Raw genomic sequence first — 20,255 nt, 5'->3', positions numbered from 1 at the left:
TTTCTTGTATGTGAATCTGAAAATTACGATTGCATGCTTAATCACTGTAATAATTGTCCCAGTAATGACAAACTGTCAGAATTATTAAAACAGAAATTAGCTTACAAAGATGCTGATGATGAAATTGATTTCAGCCAGTGGATAAACACAGATCATCGAGCAGAATTGGTAAAGCAGTCTGCGACTGTTGATGAATATATACACTTGTTGTTAACAAAATTACAAGCACTTAAACCACACTCATTTATTTCTAAGTGTCAGTCAGAATCATTGGGAAAAAAAACTAACCCTGGAAAAGCAGTTCCGTTAATGGACTTTGCTAAAAACTATAGTTTGTAATTCAGAATGAAAGTCAGAGTTACCACTGGACAAGAAGCAGATGTACAATCCATCCTGTGTGTGTTATGTAGTAAATGAAGAAAGTAAATTGAGAACAGTGAACCATTGCTTTATAAGTGATGATATGGAACATGATGTAGGATTAGGTAAATTCTGTCCAAAAAGAAATGGTGTTTACAATTTCTGCAAAAGTAATATTGAAAAATGTTTTTTTCACTTCTTAGAGAAAGTCAATGTAGATTTCCTACGCAAGAACCTTGAGAAGAGATTTTCGACAACTCGCACAATACCTGGTACTAGGAATGTTCGCCATTATAAACCACTTTCTGGTGATTCTTTAGAGTTTAGAAGAGTAAATTCTCCTAAAAAGCCTTCCTTGATTTTGTCATTCAATGAAAATGCCCCACAATGGACATGCACTCATCCTCAACAAAATTCTTTTGTAGCAGGTGGTACTTTGCCTTCATCAGAAATGTCTGTAATGAAGGAGGAGACATTGAACTACTTTTTCTCCACCCACTTGGAACAGCAGTGTCATTATCTTGGCCTGGGAAGGAAGGCCCTTGTTTCATGCCTTTGGAAAACATTTCATGTGCTGTTGGTGTACCTAAATCAACATCATTAGGCAGAATCTATTATTTTAATGAGTAAGATATGAAGTTAACGGAATATAATTTGTCATGGTGGGTTCAAAATAGAGGTGCTGTTAAGAAGTGTACTGATAGTTTCAGGGATCTTCATTGCTGAACACGTACATTTTAAATTAACATTAATGATATGAATATAATAGAAGGAAACATTCCACGTGGGAAAAAATATATCTAAAATATATTCCACGTGGGAATATATTAAATTAACATTAGTGTGACTAGAGTAACTGTTGTCTACATATGCTATTCTGACAATGTAAATAAAGTTAAACAATGTAATGAAAATGTTTCAATTAAATTTATAGCTTTTGGCTCTGTACTTCCATGAGGTACACCCTTACTATAGGTTGTCAGTTTACATAATCTGATTTGAATGATCTTCTGAACAATGATGTGTTTCAATTAAATTTATAGCTTTTGGCTCTGTACTTCCATGAGGTACACCCTTACTATAGGTTGTCAGTTTACATAATCTGATTTGAATGATCTTCTGAACAATGATGTGACGTGTTAAATGAACATCCAATATCTATCAAAACTCAGGACGTTCCTTCTTTTTTTCTTTTTCAAATAATATCAGAGTTTCACTAAAAATAAATCTTGTATCAGCTGTCAGAAAGTGTTTTACATATTTAAAAATGATTGTTTGGACCACAACAGCTTAAGCTGATTTGCTGTTTTCCCGTAAGTCACGAGTAGCTATTAATTTTTTTCCAATAGAAATACATCCCTTCTGTGAAATATGGGGAAATGTGCCAATGATGTATTGTCATTATTATTATTGTTACTACTGTTATTACTTGTATTAACACGATTCACGTAGTCCATCGCACTTCACATAGGGTAGACCGGGAACTGTCTGCTAGGCATGCCCGATGTAGAACTGACTGGGCACGGCCCATGCTGCCTGAGTTGTTGTTGTTCCGTCGGCAGAGGGCGCGGCTGAATTCTCGCGTGCCCTCTGGTGGACGGGACTTTACGGGTGGCAACTACTGTCCGTGACGCGCCGTGCCGATGTGCGCCTCCCGCGATCTTTCTGGTGGCTACTGCATTATTATTATTTTTGTCTGAAGTAAAGCAATCCAAATGACAAACTTCAGTTGCAGCATTTACATTTGTAAAAAATTTCCATTTCTTCCCCTCAAACTACATTTTCCATTGACTATTGCCACGCAGGAAGTAACAAGTAGAAAAAATTTTGTGAAAATCAGAAGCATTGGGTGTCAGGTATCGATGATCTTACTTAGAACAATTTTTTTTTTTATCACAACACAAAGTATTGTGATTTCAGATTTATTTGTGTGTCAATTCGTAGAAAACCCACTAATAATTTTATTTTTTTACAATGTGTACTGTCTTGGGAATTATTTAAGGCCAATTATAAGTTCCCACCAGGTTGGAGAAATGTGATATAAGCATTTTTCAATGTGTCTGTACTTTTCACAGACATTGGAAAGTTACACATATTAAATTTTTTGTACCATTCTTTGTAACTTTACTGGTTAAATAATTACATATCTGTTAAGCATGTGCAGCTCTTAACTTATGAAAAAAATTTCAAATCAAAAGCTTCATAAACACCAGTGTTATGGGCATTCATGTAGATAAGTACTATTTTTCATTGGCATTCTGCAGAGCCCAGTTATCAGAATATCACTACTTTTAAAATTTTATTTAGGATAAAGTTTTTGTCTGAGAGCAAAAAGATTTTGCACAAGTTCTTAAGCTGTAAGTATAAGCAAATGTGCAAAGTTTCATGAAAATCTGGGATGATCTGTGACATGACCTGTGTGATCTGTCATGGAATAATGCAAAAGACACTATTCAGAGCCTGAAATCCAATGACATTTGTGAACATAATCATAATATTTATCTTATGTGTAACACCACAGCCTCTTCAACAAGACACTTCTTTTGTGATGAAAATGATGCAATAAAAAATGAAAGACCTGATCCCTCTGATTTCCTCGGTATGATTGATTAATGAAAGACTCAGAGACTGAGAACTAAATAATGCAGCACTATGTGTAAGACTCTGCACTTGTATTCAGGGGATTGGGGCTCAAATCCCCTGCTGAGCATTCAGAAGTAGGTTTCCCATGGTCTTCCTAATTCACTTGCAGATGGTTCCTTCAACAAGATCAGTCTATTGCCTTCTCCAGCATTGTCCAAATAAGTTAATGTTTCATCTCTAGTGGCATCACTGTAGATGGGACATAAAACCGTTATGTTTATGACACTTCTATAAATCACATTGTTACTGTATGTTTCAAAACTCATAGGCTGAATACTGTCCATCCCTAACTGATAGTAACAGCGGGTTTCTTACCCTTTTTTAACTATGTAGACAAAGAAGATAGTGTCAAATCTGACTAAAAATATAACAAATTGAAGAAAACTAGGGCACAATAACTCCTGCAACTGAATTTCCATTAGCTCACATCCCCATCACAGTCTGCTTCTAAAAACATGGTACAGGTATCCCTTCTTCTGTTATCTGTCATACAATCTCTCATCTGATATCATGTTTAACTTAACTACTTAGAAAAAGGTTACCCATATTTCAATACACACATATTTGCCTTGATATATGTCCTTTAAACTTTAAGGCAAAGAGTAAATGAAAAGATTCCAATATTTTTCAGTGATAACACTGTACTAGAAACTAAGTATACCTGTGGATACTTCTCCTTTGGAAGCAGTGACAAGCAATTCTTAAGTAACATCCGAATGGTGCCTTGTTGCCTCTGCCCATCTGGTGAATGTTTCATATTCCTTGCAACTCTGAAATGGACATTACACTTAAAAACCATTTTTTAAGTATTAATGCATATGAAATATATGTATGTTGTGATTTAAAATGAACTTAATATCATCCAACTGGTGCAGAAATTTACTGCGAGGACAGAATGAAGAATGTGAAAAGAACAGAGGTGAAGTATCTGAAGAAATACCAAACATGCACATTAGCATATTTATACATCTATGTTATTTTCAAACAAGACAAAAGCTTACTTTAATTAGGACTGAATTCTGCAGCAGTTGCTGTTAGGTGGAGAGGTAATGAACAACACACAATATACGGGTGAGTCACGGAAGACGTAACATTCCTTTTATTTCATTACACGTATCAAAACACATTTTTTGGCAAATGTTAGAGCATTGAGGGGCACATATATTTTTGTTTGGTAAATGCTTTTAGTGCAGGTATCAACTGAGATACTGAAATAAGTATTTTTTTAATGGAACCATAAACTTTTTTTTAACTGCATTCGATATTCTTGAGAAGACAATTGCAGTGATATGGTGTTTGTTAATGTTGATTTTGAAATTTGTTACAAAAAAATTGAGAAATGTTGTAGAATGTGAGAGCATGGTGGCAGAAAACAGCATCTCAGACCAGGCTGCATAGTTGTATACCATAAGGTAGGCCTGTGGTACGAGAATAAAACTTTATTTCCCTTTGAACCAACTTATGACCTAGACGTCATTCAATTACAAATGTTGTATATAGAAATACAACGAAGTCTAGAGTCTAGTGTATCACAAAGAGCTTAGGAAAACTATTTCACATTTGAGTATCCTCCCAGATAGATATGACCTAAAACAGATAACTCAACTGTTCATTCTTAAAAATAAATATATCTTATATCTGCGAAAAGCAACTACTCTATTAAATATCTAAATGCTAGAGGTAAGATTTGACCTATCTTTTCCTGTACATGGTGAAATACATGCTGTTGGACAATTGTCTCTGGCTACACTGCTCTAAATTATATCATATGGGATACATTCATTGTACTAAACATTCTATTAAAAATACTTTGGTGATCACCTGTACACCACAAAATAAATATTCCTCTTAATGAAACGTCATTTTATGCTAAACATAAGTGCATAATTACAGTGTTACCAACCACATGTAATAAACACTATCTACTTATTTGACACTGCAATGCAATTTTGTACACTTGTAAATGAAATAAACATTTTACTAACAATAGTTTGGTAACCATCCAAAATACATGATATAAACTTTGTCTTCTAAAAAAGTTCCTTTATCCTACATTCAAGCATGTATTCAAACTGCTGGCCATGGACTGAAAGGCACATTTTCAATTTCTGTTTGAAAGAACAATGTAATTACAGTGGATGATACGGTACAACATGCACTGGTGATTCGGCGACACACATTGTCTGGCATAGTTGTGGCTTCATGATAGACTGCATCTTTGAGCGTTCCTCACAGAAAGAAATCAAGAGGACTCAAATGGGGGGACTTCGCAGGTTGTTTGAAAACAAAATTTCATGCTAGGCAACATCCAGGAAAGTTCTCATTCAGTATTTTCGTTCAATGAAAGTGTGTGTACAAATGTCCATTTAGAATGCCTAAGATGAAGTAAGGACCCACAATGTAATTTACCTTTGATACCGCACCATACGTTTACTCCCCATACCTGCTGATGCTGCACCTGACAAAGCCATAGCAGATTTTGGATTGACTAGTAGTGCATGTTATGAAAATTTACATTAGCATGGTTAGTAAACATTGCTTCATCAACAAAGAGCACATACTGGAAAAATGTAGGGACATATTTCAGTTGCTAAAAGGCAAACCAACAAAATTCTGTTCGCCATTCAAAATCACGGTCATCGAGTGCCTGATGGAGCGACAGATGATAAGGATGGAAATTCTGTCAATGCATGATGCTAATGACACTCGTCTCACAGATTCCACATTCCTTGGCAATATGTCTTGTATCACTGCGTCGATTTTTTAGCATCGCAACCAGAACAGCTTCTTCGCGTTCCGTCAGTTAGGCTTTTTTCTTGTCCTTTCTTTGATGTTCAAGCTGCCTGTCTGCACTAGCATCTGAATACTTCATGCAACTGCCTGGTGTGTCGGACACTGTTTTTATGGTACTTCTTTTACATTTACCATATAAAGAGTTGTTCTTTCTTTTTTCAGGATAAATTTCAGTCATTTGTTGCGAATAAATTTTTATCATCTTCACCGGTTTTGACAAATTAATTTGTCAGAATCCTACAAAATTAGGGATACTACATATCTTTAGACCTTGGCTATACATTTATGTGAATGTATAAAAAGTGTATTACAGCAACTTACTTAGTTTATCAGACAGTCAATACCTTACTCACAGATGTATAATGCAATGGTATGTTCAGAAATTTACATATTGTGTGTGATTATTTTAAACACTGTTTGACAATTTACAATAACTGAAACACATCTATATATCTGTTGCGCTAGCAGCAAGGAACATATCTAAAAGCAGATATAACAATATAACAAAGGCATATAAAGAAGTTAAGTATAACATATTTGAAAAATGTGACACACAATTCTAATATACAAAACAGATGGGCTAATTTTCACATTTTATAAGAGACAATATGCAATCAAAATAGTGTCTGATTTTTTATGCAAGTTGGAAGTTGGTCACTCAACAAATCTTTTGAATTTAGATGAGAATGTTTATACATTTCAAATCTTCTAAAAGGTCCATTTTGTAGCCCTTGTCAATTATATGTATAATTTCCATGTTAAGCAAGGATGGGGGAGGAAGTGTGCATTTCTCCATTTTGAGGTGTTCTGCAGAAGTAGATTTTTATGAATTTTCGCCATCTTTGTTGAGCAAGTGCTCACAAAAGTGGGTCTTAAATACCCTCTCTGTCTGTCCTACATAAAAACTTGGACATGTATTACTTTGCATTTTATATAGTCTAGATTTGGGAAGTTTGTCATGCATAAAATTATACATATAAAAGTAGCATATCCAACTTCTTATTGGTGTACATGTCTGCACACAACAAATGTTGAAGTAGAAATAAGTGGGCTGCAGTGCAGACAAGTAAACAGACAAATGTGTTGACATTCTAACACAGCATAGCATGAGAGCTCAGCTTGGCAGTGTTTGCACGGCTAATGCCGATCCCGGCCAGCGTGCTCTCACACTCTAGAATGTTTCTCGAATTTTTTTACAAGTTTCAACATCAACATTAACAAAATTCTATAGCACTGTAATTCTCTTCTCAAGTGCTATCGAAAACAGTTATAAAAAGTATATGGTTCCCCAACAAAAGGGGTGTTACATCTTACACGACTCACCCTGTATGTCAATATAGCACATGGTAACATGTTTCTTTTCTGACACCACCTTTCCCAGCATTTTTATTTTACAAAAATACCAACCCCCCCAGCCTCCCCCCATGAACTATGGACCTCGGCACTGGTGGGGAGGCTTGCTTGCCTCAGCAATAACGATAGCTGTACCATAGGTGCAACCACAACGGAGGGGTATCTGTTGAGAGGCCAGACAAACATGTGGTTCCTGATGAGGGGCAGTAGCCTTTTCAGTAGTTGCAGGGGCAACAGTCTGGATGATTGACTGATCTGGCCTTGTAAAATTAACCAATACGGCCTTGCTATGCTGGTACTATGAATAGCTGAAAGCAAGGGGGGAACTACAGCCATAATTTTTCCCAAGGGCTTGCAGCTTTACTGTATTGTTAAATGATGGGTGTCCACTTGGGGAAAATATTCCGGAGGTAAAATAGTCTCCCATTCGGATCTCTGGGTGGGGACTACTCAGGAGGACATCATTATCAGGAGAAAACAAACCGGCATTCTATGGATCGGAGCATGGTATGTTAGATCCCTTAATCAGGTAGGTAGGTAGGTTAGAAAATTTAAAATTATAAATAGATAGGTTAAAGTTAGATACAGTGGGAATCAGAGAAGTTTGGAGGCAGAAGGAGCAAGACTTCTGGTCAGGTCAATACCAGATTATACCTACCAAGCCAACTAGGGGTAATGCAGGAGTAGGTTTAATAATGAATAAAAAAATAAGAGTGAAGGTAAGCTACTACAAACAGCATAGTGAACACATTATTGTAGGCAAGACAGACACAAAGCCCACGCCTACCACAGCAGTACAAGTTTATATGCCAACTAGCTCTGCAGATGATGAAGAGATTGAAGAAATGTATGATGAGATAAAAGAAATTATTCAGATAATTATGGAAGATGAAAATTTAATAGTCAGGGGAACTGGAATTCAATAGTAGGAAAAGGAAGATGGTTCAAATGGCGCTGAGCACTATAGGACTTAACATCTTAGGTCATCAGTCCCCTAGAACTTAGAACTACTTAAACCTAACTAACCTAAGGACATCACACACATCCATGCCCGAGGCAGGATTCGAACCTGCGACCGTAGCAGTCCCGTGGTTCCGGACTGCAGCGCCTCGAACCGCATGACCACCGTGGCCGGCGGCAAAGGAAGAGAAGGAAAGTAGAAGGTGAATATGGAATGAGGGTAAGCAATGAAAGAGGAAGCCACCTGGTACAATTTTAAACAGAGAATAACTTAATCATAGCTAACACTTGGTTTAAGAATCACAAAAGAAGGTTGTATATATGGAAGAGGCCTGGATACACTGGAAAGTTTCAGATAGATTATATAATGGTAACACAGAGATTTAGGAACCAGGTTTTAAGATGTAAGACATTTCCAGGAGCAGATGTGGACTCTGACCACAATCTATTGGTTATGAATTGTAGATTAAAACTGAAGAAACTGTGAAAAGATTGGAAGTTAAGGACATGGGACTTGGATAAACTGAAAGATTCAGAGGTTGTAGAGAGTTTCAGAGAGAGCATTAGGGAACGAATGACAAGAATGTGGGAAGAAATATAGTGGAAGAAGACTGGGTAACTTTGAGAGGTAAAATAGTGAAGGTAGCAGAGGATCAAGTGGGTAAAAAGATGAGGGCCAGTAGAAATCCTTGTGTAACAGAAGAAATATTGAATTTAATAGATAAAAGGAGAAAATATAAAAACGCAGTAAATGAAGCAGGCAAAATGGAATACAAGCCTCTCAAAAATGAGATCGACAGGAAGTGCAAAATGGCTAAGCAGGGATGGCTAGAGGACAAATGTAAGGATGTAGACGCATATATCACTAGGGTAAGATAGATACTGCCTACAGGAAAATTAAAGACACCTTTGGAGAAAAGAGAACCACTTGTATGAATGTCAATGGCCCAGATAGAGAACCAGTTCTAAGCAAAGAAGGGAAAGCAGAAAGGTGGAAGGAGTATATAGAGGGTCTATACAAGGGCGATGTACTTGAGGACAATATTATGGAATGGAAGAGGATGTAGATGAAGATGAAATAGGAGATATGATATTGTGTGAAGAATTTGACAGAGCACTGAAAGACCTAAGTCGAAACAAGGCCCTGGAATTAGACAACATTCCATTAGAACTACTGATAGCCTTGGGAGAGCCAGCCCTGACAAAACTCTACCGTCTCATGATCAAGATGTGTGAGACAGATGAAATAGCCTCAAACCTCAATCCCAAAGAAAGCAAGTGTTGACAGATGTGAAAATTACCGAACTATGTCACAGCTGCAAGATACTAACATGAATTTACAGACGAATCGAAAAACTGGTAGAAGCCGACCTCGGGGAAGAGCAGTTTGGATTCCATAGAAATGTTGAAACACTGACCCTACAAATTATCTTAGAAGATAGATTAAGGAAAGGAAAACCTACGTTTCTAGCATTTGTAGACTTAGAGAAAGCTTTTGACAATGTTGACTGGAATATTTTCCTTCAAATTCTGAAGGTGGCAGGTGTAAAATACAGGGAGCGAAAGGCTGTTCACAATTTTTACAGAAACCAGATGGCAGTTATAAGAGTCAAGGGGCATGAAAGGGAAGCAGTGGTTGAGAAGGGAGTGAGACATGGTTGTAGCCTATCCCCAATGTTATTCAATCTGTATATTGAGCAATCAGTACAGGAAACAAAAATTTTGAGAAGAATTAAAATCCATGGAGAAGAAATATAAACTTTGAGGTTTGCTGATGGCATTGTAATTCTGTCAGAGACAGCAAAGGACCTGGAAGAGCAGATGAATGGAATGGATAGTAACTTGAAAGGACGATATAAGATGAACATCATCAAAAGCAAAACAAAGATAATGGAATGTTGTCAAATTAGGTCAGGTGATGCTGAGGGAATTAGATTAGGAAATGAGACGCTTAAAGTAGTAAATGATTTTTGCTATTTGGGAAGCAAAATAACTGATGATGATCGAAGTAGAGAAGATATAAAATGAAGACTGGCAATGGCAAAGAAAGTTTTTCCAAAGAAGAGAAATTTATTAACATCACATATAGATTTAAGTGTCAGGAAGATTTTTCTGAAAGTATTTGTGTGGAGTGTAGCCATGAATGGAAGTGAAACATGGATGATAAAGAATGTAGACAATAAGAGAATAGAAGCTTTCGAAATGTGTAATGCTGAAGATTAGATGGGTAGATCATGTAACTAATGAGAAGCTACTGAATAGAATTGGGGTGAAGAGGAATTTGTGGCACAACTTGACTAGAAGAAGGGATCGGTTGGTAGGACATGCTCTGAGGCATCAAGGGATCACCAATTTAATATTGGAGGGCAGCATGGCTGATAAAAATTAAGAGGTAGACCAAGAGCTGATTACACTAAGCAGGTTCAGAAGGATGTATGTTGCAGTAGTTACTTGGAGATGAAGAAACACACATAGGCCAGAGTAGCATGGAGAGCTGCATCAAACCAGCCTCTGGACTGAAGACAACAACAACAACAACAACAACAACCAAAAAATCAGGCATTTTAATAGCTCTTTAGTGTGTGTGTGCATCTTGAAACAGCTAATTTGCATTGTTCACAAGTTAAGTACCTCACTATATTTGGTGACTTTAACACAGATGTAAATTCAAACAGTATAGCAAACTTGAAATTCACTGATGTATTAAACTTGCACAATATTTTAAACATAGTAAGCTCAGACACTTTAGAGTGTTAGACACAATGCTCCACTAGACCAGATTATGCTATAATCAGCAGAAATGTTGCAAATAATGTAAATTAAAGTAGCTTTAATATTCATTATTCTAACCACTTTTTTCAGGTTACAAAGTACACAAATTCAGCTGTACAAAAAATACTAAAAGTTGTACGGAAGAAGAAAAACTTGGAATAGATCAACCATTAATATCTTTAAACACAAACTAACAGAGGAGAAATGGGATCCTGTGTACCAGGTGAAAGAGCCTGATGACAAATTGAATGTGTTCTATTCAATGCTGTTGAGACAAAATGACTACTGCAACACTGTCAGAAATATTCAGAAGGTAGGAAAACATTGCCATATTGCAAGTAGTTCTAGACTATAGCTCCCACCAAGTCCTATTAGACTCAAGAAAACTATACATAATCTAATTTTACTTCACAAATCTTCTAGTCTACAGATTTTGAGGTAAGTAGAATAAGGCACAGAAATCTTTTAAGACTGAAATTGCTAACCTTAGGGAGCAGATTGACAGCAAAGCAATAGTGCAATCTGGTAATATAAGTAAAACAACCTGAGAGCTAATTGACAAATATCATAAAAGTGCCAAGAAGATGAACACAGAAGCATTCAGCCTAAAATAAAATGGTAATGTGGTATAATGCCTATACCATGGCGCCTGCCGCCACACAGCCGCAGGTCACATCTCACACAGACCACGGCCAGCCATTTCCAGTTCATGCGCAGCACTCACCAGCTGGACACAATATTCATTGGACTGTTGCCTGTAAACATGTGCCATGTCACTGTTCTTGGAAGAGAGCTGTGGCAGTGGCATGGCTCTGTTGTTGTTCCTGCATAGTGATTTGGAGCAGTGATTAAGTACTTCATAAAGAAAGGTATGAAAGCAAAGACATTCATGCCGATTTATAGAATGCATAGGATAAATGATTCAAATTTGGTCAGGAGAGCTTAGATGATGATCCATGCAATGGCTGGCCAAGATGTGTCACTACTCTAGAAATCATTTCAAAAGTGCACAAAATGGTCATGGAGGTTGAAAGAGCATGAAATTGCTCACACTCGCCAGATGTCATCTGAAAGGGTATACCACATTTTAACCAAAGAATTAGAAATGAAAAACTTATCTGCAAGGTGGGTGCCACGATTCTTAACGCTGCATGAAAAACACATGAGAATGGACATATCAGAACAATGTTTGGCCCAGTTTAGGAGAAACGAACAAGATTTTTTGCAACAGTTTGTGGCCACAGATGAAACTTGGGTGCACTAATATATGCCAGAGACAAAACAATAGTCAAAGCATGGAAACATGCTGATTCTCCACCACCAAAGAAAGCAAAGACAATTTCTTCCACAGGAAAGGTCATGGCATCAGTGTTCTGGAATGTGAAGGGGATTCTGTTTGTAGATTATCTCCCCACTGGGCAAACAATTACTGGAGAATACTATGCTAACCTCCTGGACAAACTGCAACAAAATATACGCGAAAAAAGGCCAGGTTTAGCAAGGAAGAAAGTCATCTCCCATCAAGATAATGCGCACCCACACACATGTGCCATTGCCATGGCAAAATTAAACGAAGTAAGGTATGAATTCCAGAATGAGATTTTCACTCTGCAGCAGAGTGTGCGCTGATATGAAACTTCCTGGCAGATTAAAACTGTGTGCTGGATCGAGACTCGAACTTGGGACCTATGCCTTTCGCGGGCAAGTGCTCTACCATCTGAGCTACCCAAGTTCGACTCATGCCCCGTCCTCGCAGCTTTACTTCTGCCAGTACCTCGTCCCGAGTTGTAGTCTTGGTCCGGCACACGGTTTTAATCTACCAGGAAGTTTCAAGGTACGAATTGTTGCCACACCCATCTTATTCATCTGACATGGCTTCGTCAGACTCCCATCTCTTCCCAAAACTGAAAACTTTTCTTGGTGGACGAAGAATCACTTCAAACGAAGAACTGATAGCCAGAGGTGACAACTATTTTGCAGGCCTTGAAGAAACTCATTTTTGAGATCAAATAAAGACACTGGAAATCGTTGGACCAAGTGCATTAATCTACAAGGAGACTACATTGAAAAATAAAAAAGTTTCAGTGATGTAAGTACTTTTATTCTATTCCATTCCGAGAACTTTTCAAACCACCCTCATACAATAGGAAGTAAGGAAGATGTCTTCAACTACAGACCAATACCACTAATTCCCACCTTTAATAAGATATTCAAAAGTATTATCCTGCCGTAATCAAGTGCTCTTTTTTCCTCCCTCACAAAACACATACTGCTTGTATATTCTCAGCACGGCTTTACAAATGAGCTAACCATGACCACAGTAATTACATAGTTCTTGCATGGAGTGTACACTCTGATGGACCAGAGGATGCATATTGCATGCATGCCTGCTGCTGTTGTTGTCATCATCGTCATTATCGTCTTCACTCCGAAGACTGGTTTGAAGTAGCTCTCCATGCTACTCTATCCAGTGCAAGCCTCTTCGTTTCCAAATAAATACCACAACCTACATCCTTCTAAATCTGCTTACTGTATTCATCTCTTGGTCTCCCTCTATGATTTTTACTCACCACATTTCCTTCTAATATTAAACTGGTGACCTCTTGTCTCAGAATGTGTCCTATCAACCAATCCCTTCTTTCAGTCATGTTCTGCCACAAATATCTTTTCTTCCCAATTCTACTCAGTACATTCCAGCAGCCAAGCAATTGAGCCATCAAATCTTCAGCATTCTTCTTTAGCACCACATTTCAAAAGGTCCTATTCTCTACTTGTCTAAACTGTTTACCACATATGTTTAGCTTCCATACATGGCTACACTCCACACAAACATTTTCAGAAACGTCTTCCTAACTCTTAAATTTACATTTGATATTAACAAATTTATTTTCTTCAGAAACACTTTTCTTGCCATTGCCAGTCTATACTTTATATCTTCTCTACTTTGGCCATCATTAGTTATTCTGCAGCCCAATATTGCGAAACTCATTAACTACCTTAAGTGTCTCGTCTCCTAATCTAATTCCCTCAGCCTCATCTGATTTAATTCAACTATATTCCATTATTCTTGTTTTGCTTTTGTTGATGTTCATGTTGTATTGCTCTATCAAGACATTGTCCATTCCATTCAACTGCTCATCGAAGTCCTTTGATGTCACTGGCAGATTACAATGTCGTCAGCAAACCTCAAAGTTTTTATTTCTTCTCCCTGAACTTCAATTCCTAAACCATATTCTTCTTTGGTTAACTTTACTGCTTGCTCAACGTACAAATTAGGTAACATCAAGGATAGGCAACAGTCCTATCTCACTGTCTTCCAACCACTGCTCCCCTTTCATGCCCATCGGCTCTTATACCTGTCATTTGGTTTCTGTACATGTTATAAATAGCCTTTCACTCCATGCATTTTCCCCTGCTATCTTCAGAAATTCAAAGAGAGCATTCCACTCAATAATGTCAGAAACTTTCTACAAAACTACAAATGTTATAACTGAAGGTTTGCCTTTCCTTAAGCTATCTTCCAAGATAAGGCATAGGGTCAGCACTGCCTTCCGTGTAGCTACTTTTCTCTGGAATGCTGAGGCTGGCTTCTATCAGTTTTTCCATTCTTCCGTAAAGAATTCATGTTAATACTTTGCAACCATGGTTTATTAAATTTTCAGTTCAGTAACATTCATGCGCGTCAGCATCTGTTAGCTTTGGAATTGGAATTATGACATGCTTCTTGAAGTCTGAGGGTATTTCACCTGCTTCATACAACTTGTACACCAGATGCAATAGTTGTGTCATGTCTGTCTCTCCTAATGCTATCAGTAGTGTCATCTACTCCAGCGGTCATGTTTTCACTCAGGTCTGTCAGCTCTCTGTCACATTCTTCTTGCAGTATCATATCTGCCATCACATCTTTGATTACGTCCTCTTCCTTTTCCATAATACTGCCTTCAAAAGTTCCACTGCCTTGTATAGACCCTCTATTATATTTCTTCCAGTTTACAGCTTTCCATTCTTTGTTCAGAACTGGTTTTCCATTTGAGCTTTTGATATTCAGACAGCTGTTTCTCTTTTCTCCAAAGGCCTCCGTAACTTTCCTTTAGGCAGTATCTCTCTTATCGTTAGTGGTATATCATTTTAAATTCTTACATTTGTCCTATACCCATTCTTGTTTCGCCATTTTGCCCTTCCTGGCCACCTCATTTTTTTGATGTTTGTATTCCCTTTTGCCTGCTTCATTTGCTGGATCTCTATATTTTCTCTTTTCATCAACTAAATTCCATATCTCTTCAGATATCAAGAGATTTCTACCAAGGCTTGGCTTTTTATCTATGTGATCCATCACTGCATTAACTATTTCATCTCTCAAAGTTATTCATTTGTCTTTTACTATATTCCTTTCCCCTGTTTCAGTTAATCTTTGCCTAATGTTCCCTCTGTAACTCTCAACAACTTCTTGTTCTTTCGACTTATCCAGGTCCTATCTCCTACCTTTTTTTCAGTTTCTTCAGTTTTAAAGTACAGTTCACAACCAATAAATTGTGGTCAGAGTCCATATCTGCCCCTGGAAAGTCTTACAATTTAAAATCTGGTTCAATAATCTCTATCTTACCATTATATAATATCTATCTGAAACCTTCTGGTGTCTCCAGGTCTCTTCCACATATAAAACTTCCTTTTGTGAATCTTAAACCAAGGGTTAGCAATGAAAAGATTATGCTCGTCAAAATTCTGCCAGGCAACTTCCTCTTTCATTCCTTTACCCCAGTCCATATTCACCCACTCTTCTCCCCCCCCCCCCTCCCTTTACAATCGAATTCCAGTCCCCCATCACAACTAAATTTTTCTCTCTCATAACTATAAGAATAATTTCTATCATCCTACATTTCTTCAATCTCTTCATCATCTGTGGAGCTAGTTGGCATATAAACTTGTAAACTTGTACTACAGTTGCGGGTGCATGTTTTATGTCTATATTGGCTACGATAATGCATTGACTATGCTGTTGATAGTAGCTTACTGTATTCCTATCTTCTTATTCATTATTAAACCTATTCTTGCATTAACCCAATTTGATTTTGTATTTATACCCCTGTACTTACCTGAAGAGGAGTTCTCTTCTTTTTTCCACTGCACTTCACTAACCCACTGTATTTAACTTCAACCTATCCCTCTCTTTTTATATTTTCTAACCTACCTGCCTGATTACAGAACCTAACATTCCATGCTCCAACCTACAGAACACCAGTTTTGTTTCTCCTGATGATGACGTCCTGAGTAGTCACTGCCTGGAGAACCAAATGGGGAACTACTTTATCCCACCATATTTTACCCAGGAGGATGCCATCATCATTTAACCACACTGTAAAGCTGCTTGCAGTCAGGAAAAAATATGGTTGTGGTTTCCCCTAGTTAGAACTGACAAAAGTCTTCAACATAGTAAACCATAAGTTACTTAAAAAAAACTGAAGTCATGTTGTGTTGGGGAGCCAGCCGTGCAACTTCTAGTCACATACCTGCTGAACCATAACCAATGAACTGAAACACAAATTAGATGATAAAATCATAAACTTTCAGTAATACAACCTATTAACTCGCATATAATAAGCTATAAAGGCAACATTTCAATCTTATTTTATAGCAGAGAATGTATGGAGCTAGAACCTTTTGCTACTAGTGGTGTAACAAAAAAAAATCTCTCCAAAACTTAATTAAGTAACATAAATAAGTTAAATAAAGTAACATAACATATTAACTATTTAACATATTAACTATTCAGTGGAAATGATTGAAAGTGTGGGAGAATGTTGCTAGAGGTCTCCCAGCAATGCACAGGAAGTTGGATATCACATGGCGTGAGGTCAACATGACTATAGTGCTAAATGGGCTGGCCCCATGACATGAAGCGGGAAAAAAAACAGTGCGCGTCAATCAGTGAACAGATACAGTGCACTGTGATGGTGTTGTTCGGTACAACATAGCCCAGAGACAACTTCTGGAGGACTTCAGACAGGGAAGAATCATTAGGAAGCTGAAAGAAGGACAAAGTATGATTAGTGTAGCACAGGGCTCTGATATTGCTCATGGCATTGTTTCACTTGCATGAGGATCCTTCCGAAGCATAAGTACTGCTGCCCAAAGGAAAGGAGGTGGTCAGCCATGGTCAATTACAGCAGCAGATATCCACTACATAGTGCAACAGGCAAGAAGGCACCCACATCAAACAGAACCACAATGCACACACTCTCACACTTCACACTGTTGTGGTGACAGCCTAGAGGTGGTCTCTTTGCCCAACAACCAGTATGTCATGTTCCATAGGCACACAAAGAGCTGCAGCATTTGCAAAGGTGCCAAGAGCATAGGGACTGGACCGACAAGGAGTGGGGTAACATGCTCTTCTCTGATGAGAGTAGATTCCGTCTTAGCAGTTATTCTGGATGTAACCTCATGTGGTGAGGGGCGGGGGCATGTAATGCACTTGGGAACAATGTTGAACATGATCATTTTAGGGGTCCACATGTTATGGTGTGGGGAGGCATAATGTCGCACTGGTGTACTGACCTCCAAATCTTTTAGCAGGTACGCACACCGGTCAATGTTATTGTGACACTGTGCTCATTCCCTACGTGCATCCTTTCATGGATGCAATTGGCCCCGACTTCATTATTACAGATGACAATGCACAACCGCATCAAGCAACGGAGCTTTCAGAACGGGAGGATTTTCGGCGAATCAACTTGCCTGCTATTCCCCCAACATTAATCTGATCGAGCAAGTGTGAGATATGTTGGGGAAACGTGCAGCACGTCCACGCGCACAAACAACCAACCATGAGTTGCCAACAACGCTGGTAGGAATAGAATATTCTACCACAAGAACTTCTTACCAATGTTGTGGGCAGCATGGGAGCATGTTGCAGAGCATGCATTGCTGTCCATGGTGATCACCCACTTTATTAAGAACAATGCATTCCTTTTGTAATGTCCAGGGGACCATCATTAATTGCAGTGACTTCAGTACAATTATTGTCTTTGTATAAATATGTCATTTCTGTTCGTCTCCTTGCATATTTCTTTAAGTTGCCCTCCATACTATACAGTAGACAGTTCTTTTTATGTATGGTCCAAGTTTAACAGTGTAGGAAGAGACAGATTGTTACTTACCATAAAGAAGATAGCTAAGTTGCAGACAGGCGCAATTAAAAGACGCTTGCATAAAGCCTTCGGCCACAGCATTCATCAGTACAAAGGGTACTAGGAAAGTTTTGCAATACAGCTTTATTTATTTAATTTTTTCAGAGTAATTTCTGCCACATTGAATACACCTCTCCATCCTCCGAAACCAATCACTATACCAGTTCTCCCAAGTGTCTGTAGGTAGTAAGGAACACTCGTTTTCCCAAGCCCTTATCAGTTAAAAATTGCACTCCTTTCAGCTTCATTTTCAAATGCGGCAACAGTGCATAGTCACAAGAAGCGCAGTCTGTACTGTAAGGAGTGTGCTCAAGAAGTTTCAGATTTATACCCCGCAAATACTTGGAGTGTGCTTTGGCGCGGTGAGCTGGAGCATTGTGATGGAGGAACCAAGTGTCCATCCTTGACTTCAGTTGCAGGTTCTTCAAAGACTGGATGACTTTGAGCATGCAGTGTTCAGTGTACCACTTAGCTGTGACTGTCTTCTGTGTGTCCAAACCAACATGCTCCACAATTCCACTTGATTAGAGAAAAAAAGCTATCATTTTCTTCTTTACTGATCGGGATTTTTTGACAGGTACAGGTGCATCATCATCTTCAAAGGCCCAAACTTTGTCTTGAGTCTTAGCTGCTAGGTCATAATAGAACAGCCAAGTCTCATCACTTGTCACAATGTTATTCACATATTGAGAGTGTCCCTTACAAAACTTCTTTAACATCTCCTGGTACCAAGTCACACATCATGTTATCTGCTCTTCCATCAGTCTATGTGACATCCACAGACAGCAAATTTTCTTTACTTGCAAGTGATGATGCAGAATCAAATGAATTGCTGTGCATTTAGCCCTAAGGTATCCTCTATGTGTTTATAGGTCACTCTTCTGTCTTCATCTAGCATCTTCCTCACAGCATCAATGTTTTCCTCCATAACTGATGATCGTGGCCTTCTTGTCCTCTCAGCATTCTACAGAGTGAAATTTCCTCTTTGGAATTCTCTGTACCACCTGAATATAGTTGTATGATGTGGGCATAGATCACCGAGTGGAGAGTCATTTCTTCAAAGCACTGGCCTGTGTTTCAACCAAGTGAGAAGTTGTACCACAAAAATGTCTGAATCTCACTTTGTGACCTCGATGCCATAGCAAGCACTTCAAACTAACTCTGCCAGTGAACGACTGCGCCCACACACATGGTACGGTGTCTACAATGCAAGTATGAAGTATTCTCAGAACACAGCAACGATCAGCCTCCTGCAACTTATTGAATTGCAAAACTTTCCTAGTAACCTTTGTGAAAGAGAGACATTCACCATTCATAAACACAAGCAAGCACACCTCATGAACACATGACCGCCAACTCCAGCATCTCGGGCCGGACTGCTGGAGTTGGTGGTCATGTGTACATGTGTGCTTGCTTGTGTATATGAATGGTGTGTGTCTTCACTTACACTGATGAAGGCTGTGGCCAAAAGCTTTATGTCAGCGTCTCTTAATTGTGCCTGTCTAGAACTTGATATGTTTTCTTTATAGTAAGTAGCAATATGTCTTTTCCTACATTGTTGATATTCCTTCATGGTGCTTCCATCTATGTTACTTGACAGTGACACATTATGTGAAAGTTATTTTTGTCTATCAGTGTTGTTCACTATATTTCAATTCTTTTATCTTGGCGGCTCGCGCATGCCCACCCAGACGCGGGAGATTGCTGCGTTGCCAGTTGCACACGACGCACGCGCCAATAGAAGCAGCGCCATGGTATAGCATAGTTCGCAAGCTTACGTTTAGGGGGGAGCGCGCAGTTCATGAAGTAAAGCCACCACGGCCGCATTAACCCTTTTGCTGCTACAAAGACGTGCTCCCTGCATTCCGCGCTGTGTGCGATTTTGTCACTGCACTGCTCGCCTGTGCAGACACATCGTGTTCCGACTGCTTTGACACTCTTATCATTCGATTCCACAAAAATTATTTAGCCCAAAAATTAGATTTTTACACATCTTCTTGACTGATGCCTTCCCCCCATAAATGACTTAATTTTGTTTCGATGTTCAACGCAGTTATTATGCAGCATTAAATATAGTAAACCATTGCACGAAATTTTGAAGAGTTTGCAGAGGTAAAAGTCCATAGAGTATACTTTCCATATGGTCGATTTTAGTTGCCACAATGTTGAGAATGAAATGTGGACAAG

At 38.4% G+C, this 20,255-nt stretch overlaps 1 protein-coding gene across 2 annotated transcripts in view; it reads right to left on the bottom strand.

Annotated features, from left to right (window-relative positions):
• Positions 1-20,255, bottom strand: part of LOC126262869 (erythroid differentiation-related factor 1) — a 244,620-nt gene that overhangs the window by 139,172 nt on the left and 85,193 nt on the right. For both annotated transcript variants that reach the window (XM_049959739.1, XM_049959746.1), the window contains exon 9: positions 3,665-3,773. In XM_049959739.1, coding sequence (XP_049815696.1) covers positions 3,665-3,773 — 109 coding nt within the window. The remainder of the gene's footprint in view (positions 1-3,664; positions 3,774-20,255) is intronic.

This window comes from Schistocerca nitens, chromosome 1, assembly GCF_023898315.1.
Source record: "Schistocerca nitens isolate TAMUIC-IGC-003100 chromosome 1, iqSchNite1.1, whole genome shotgun sequence".
In the NCBI taxonomy this organism is placed as follows: Eukaryota; Metazoa; Arthropoda; class Insecta; order Orthoptera; family Acrididae; genus Schistocerca; species Schistocerca nitens.
Note: the sequence above shows the minus strand (reverse complement) of the source record. Positions and strands in the feature narration are given on the sequence as shown.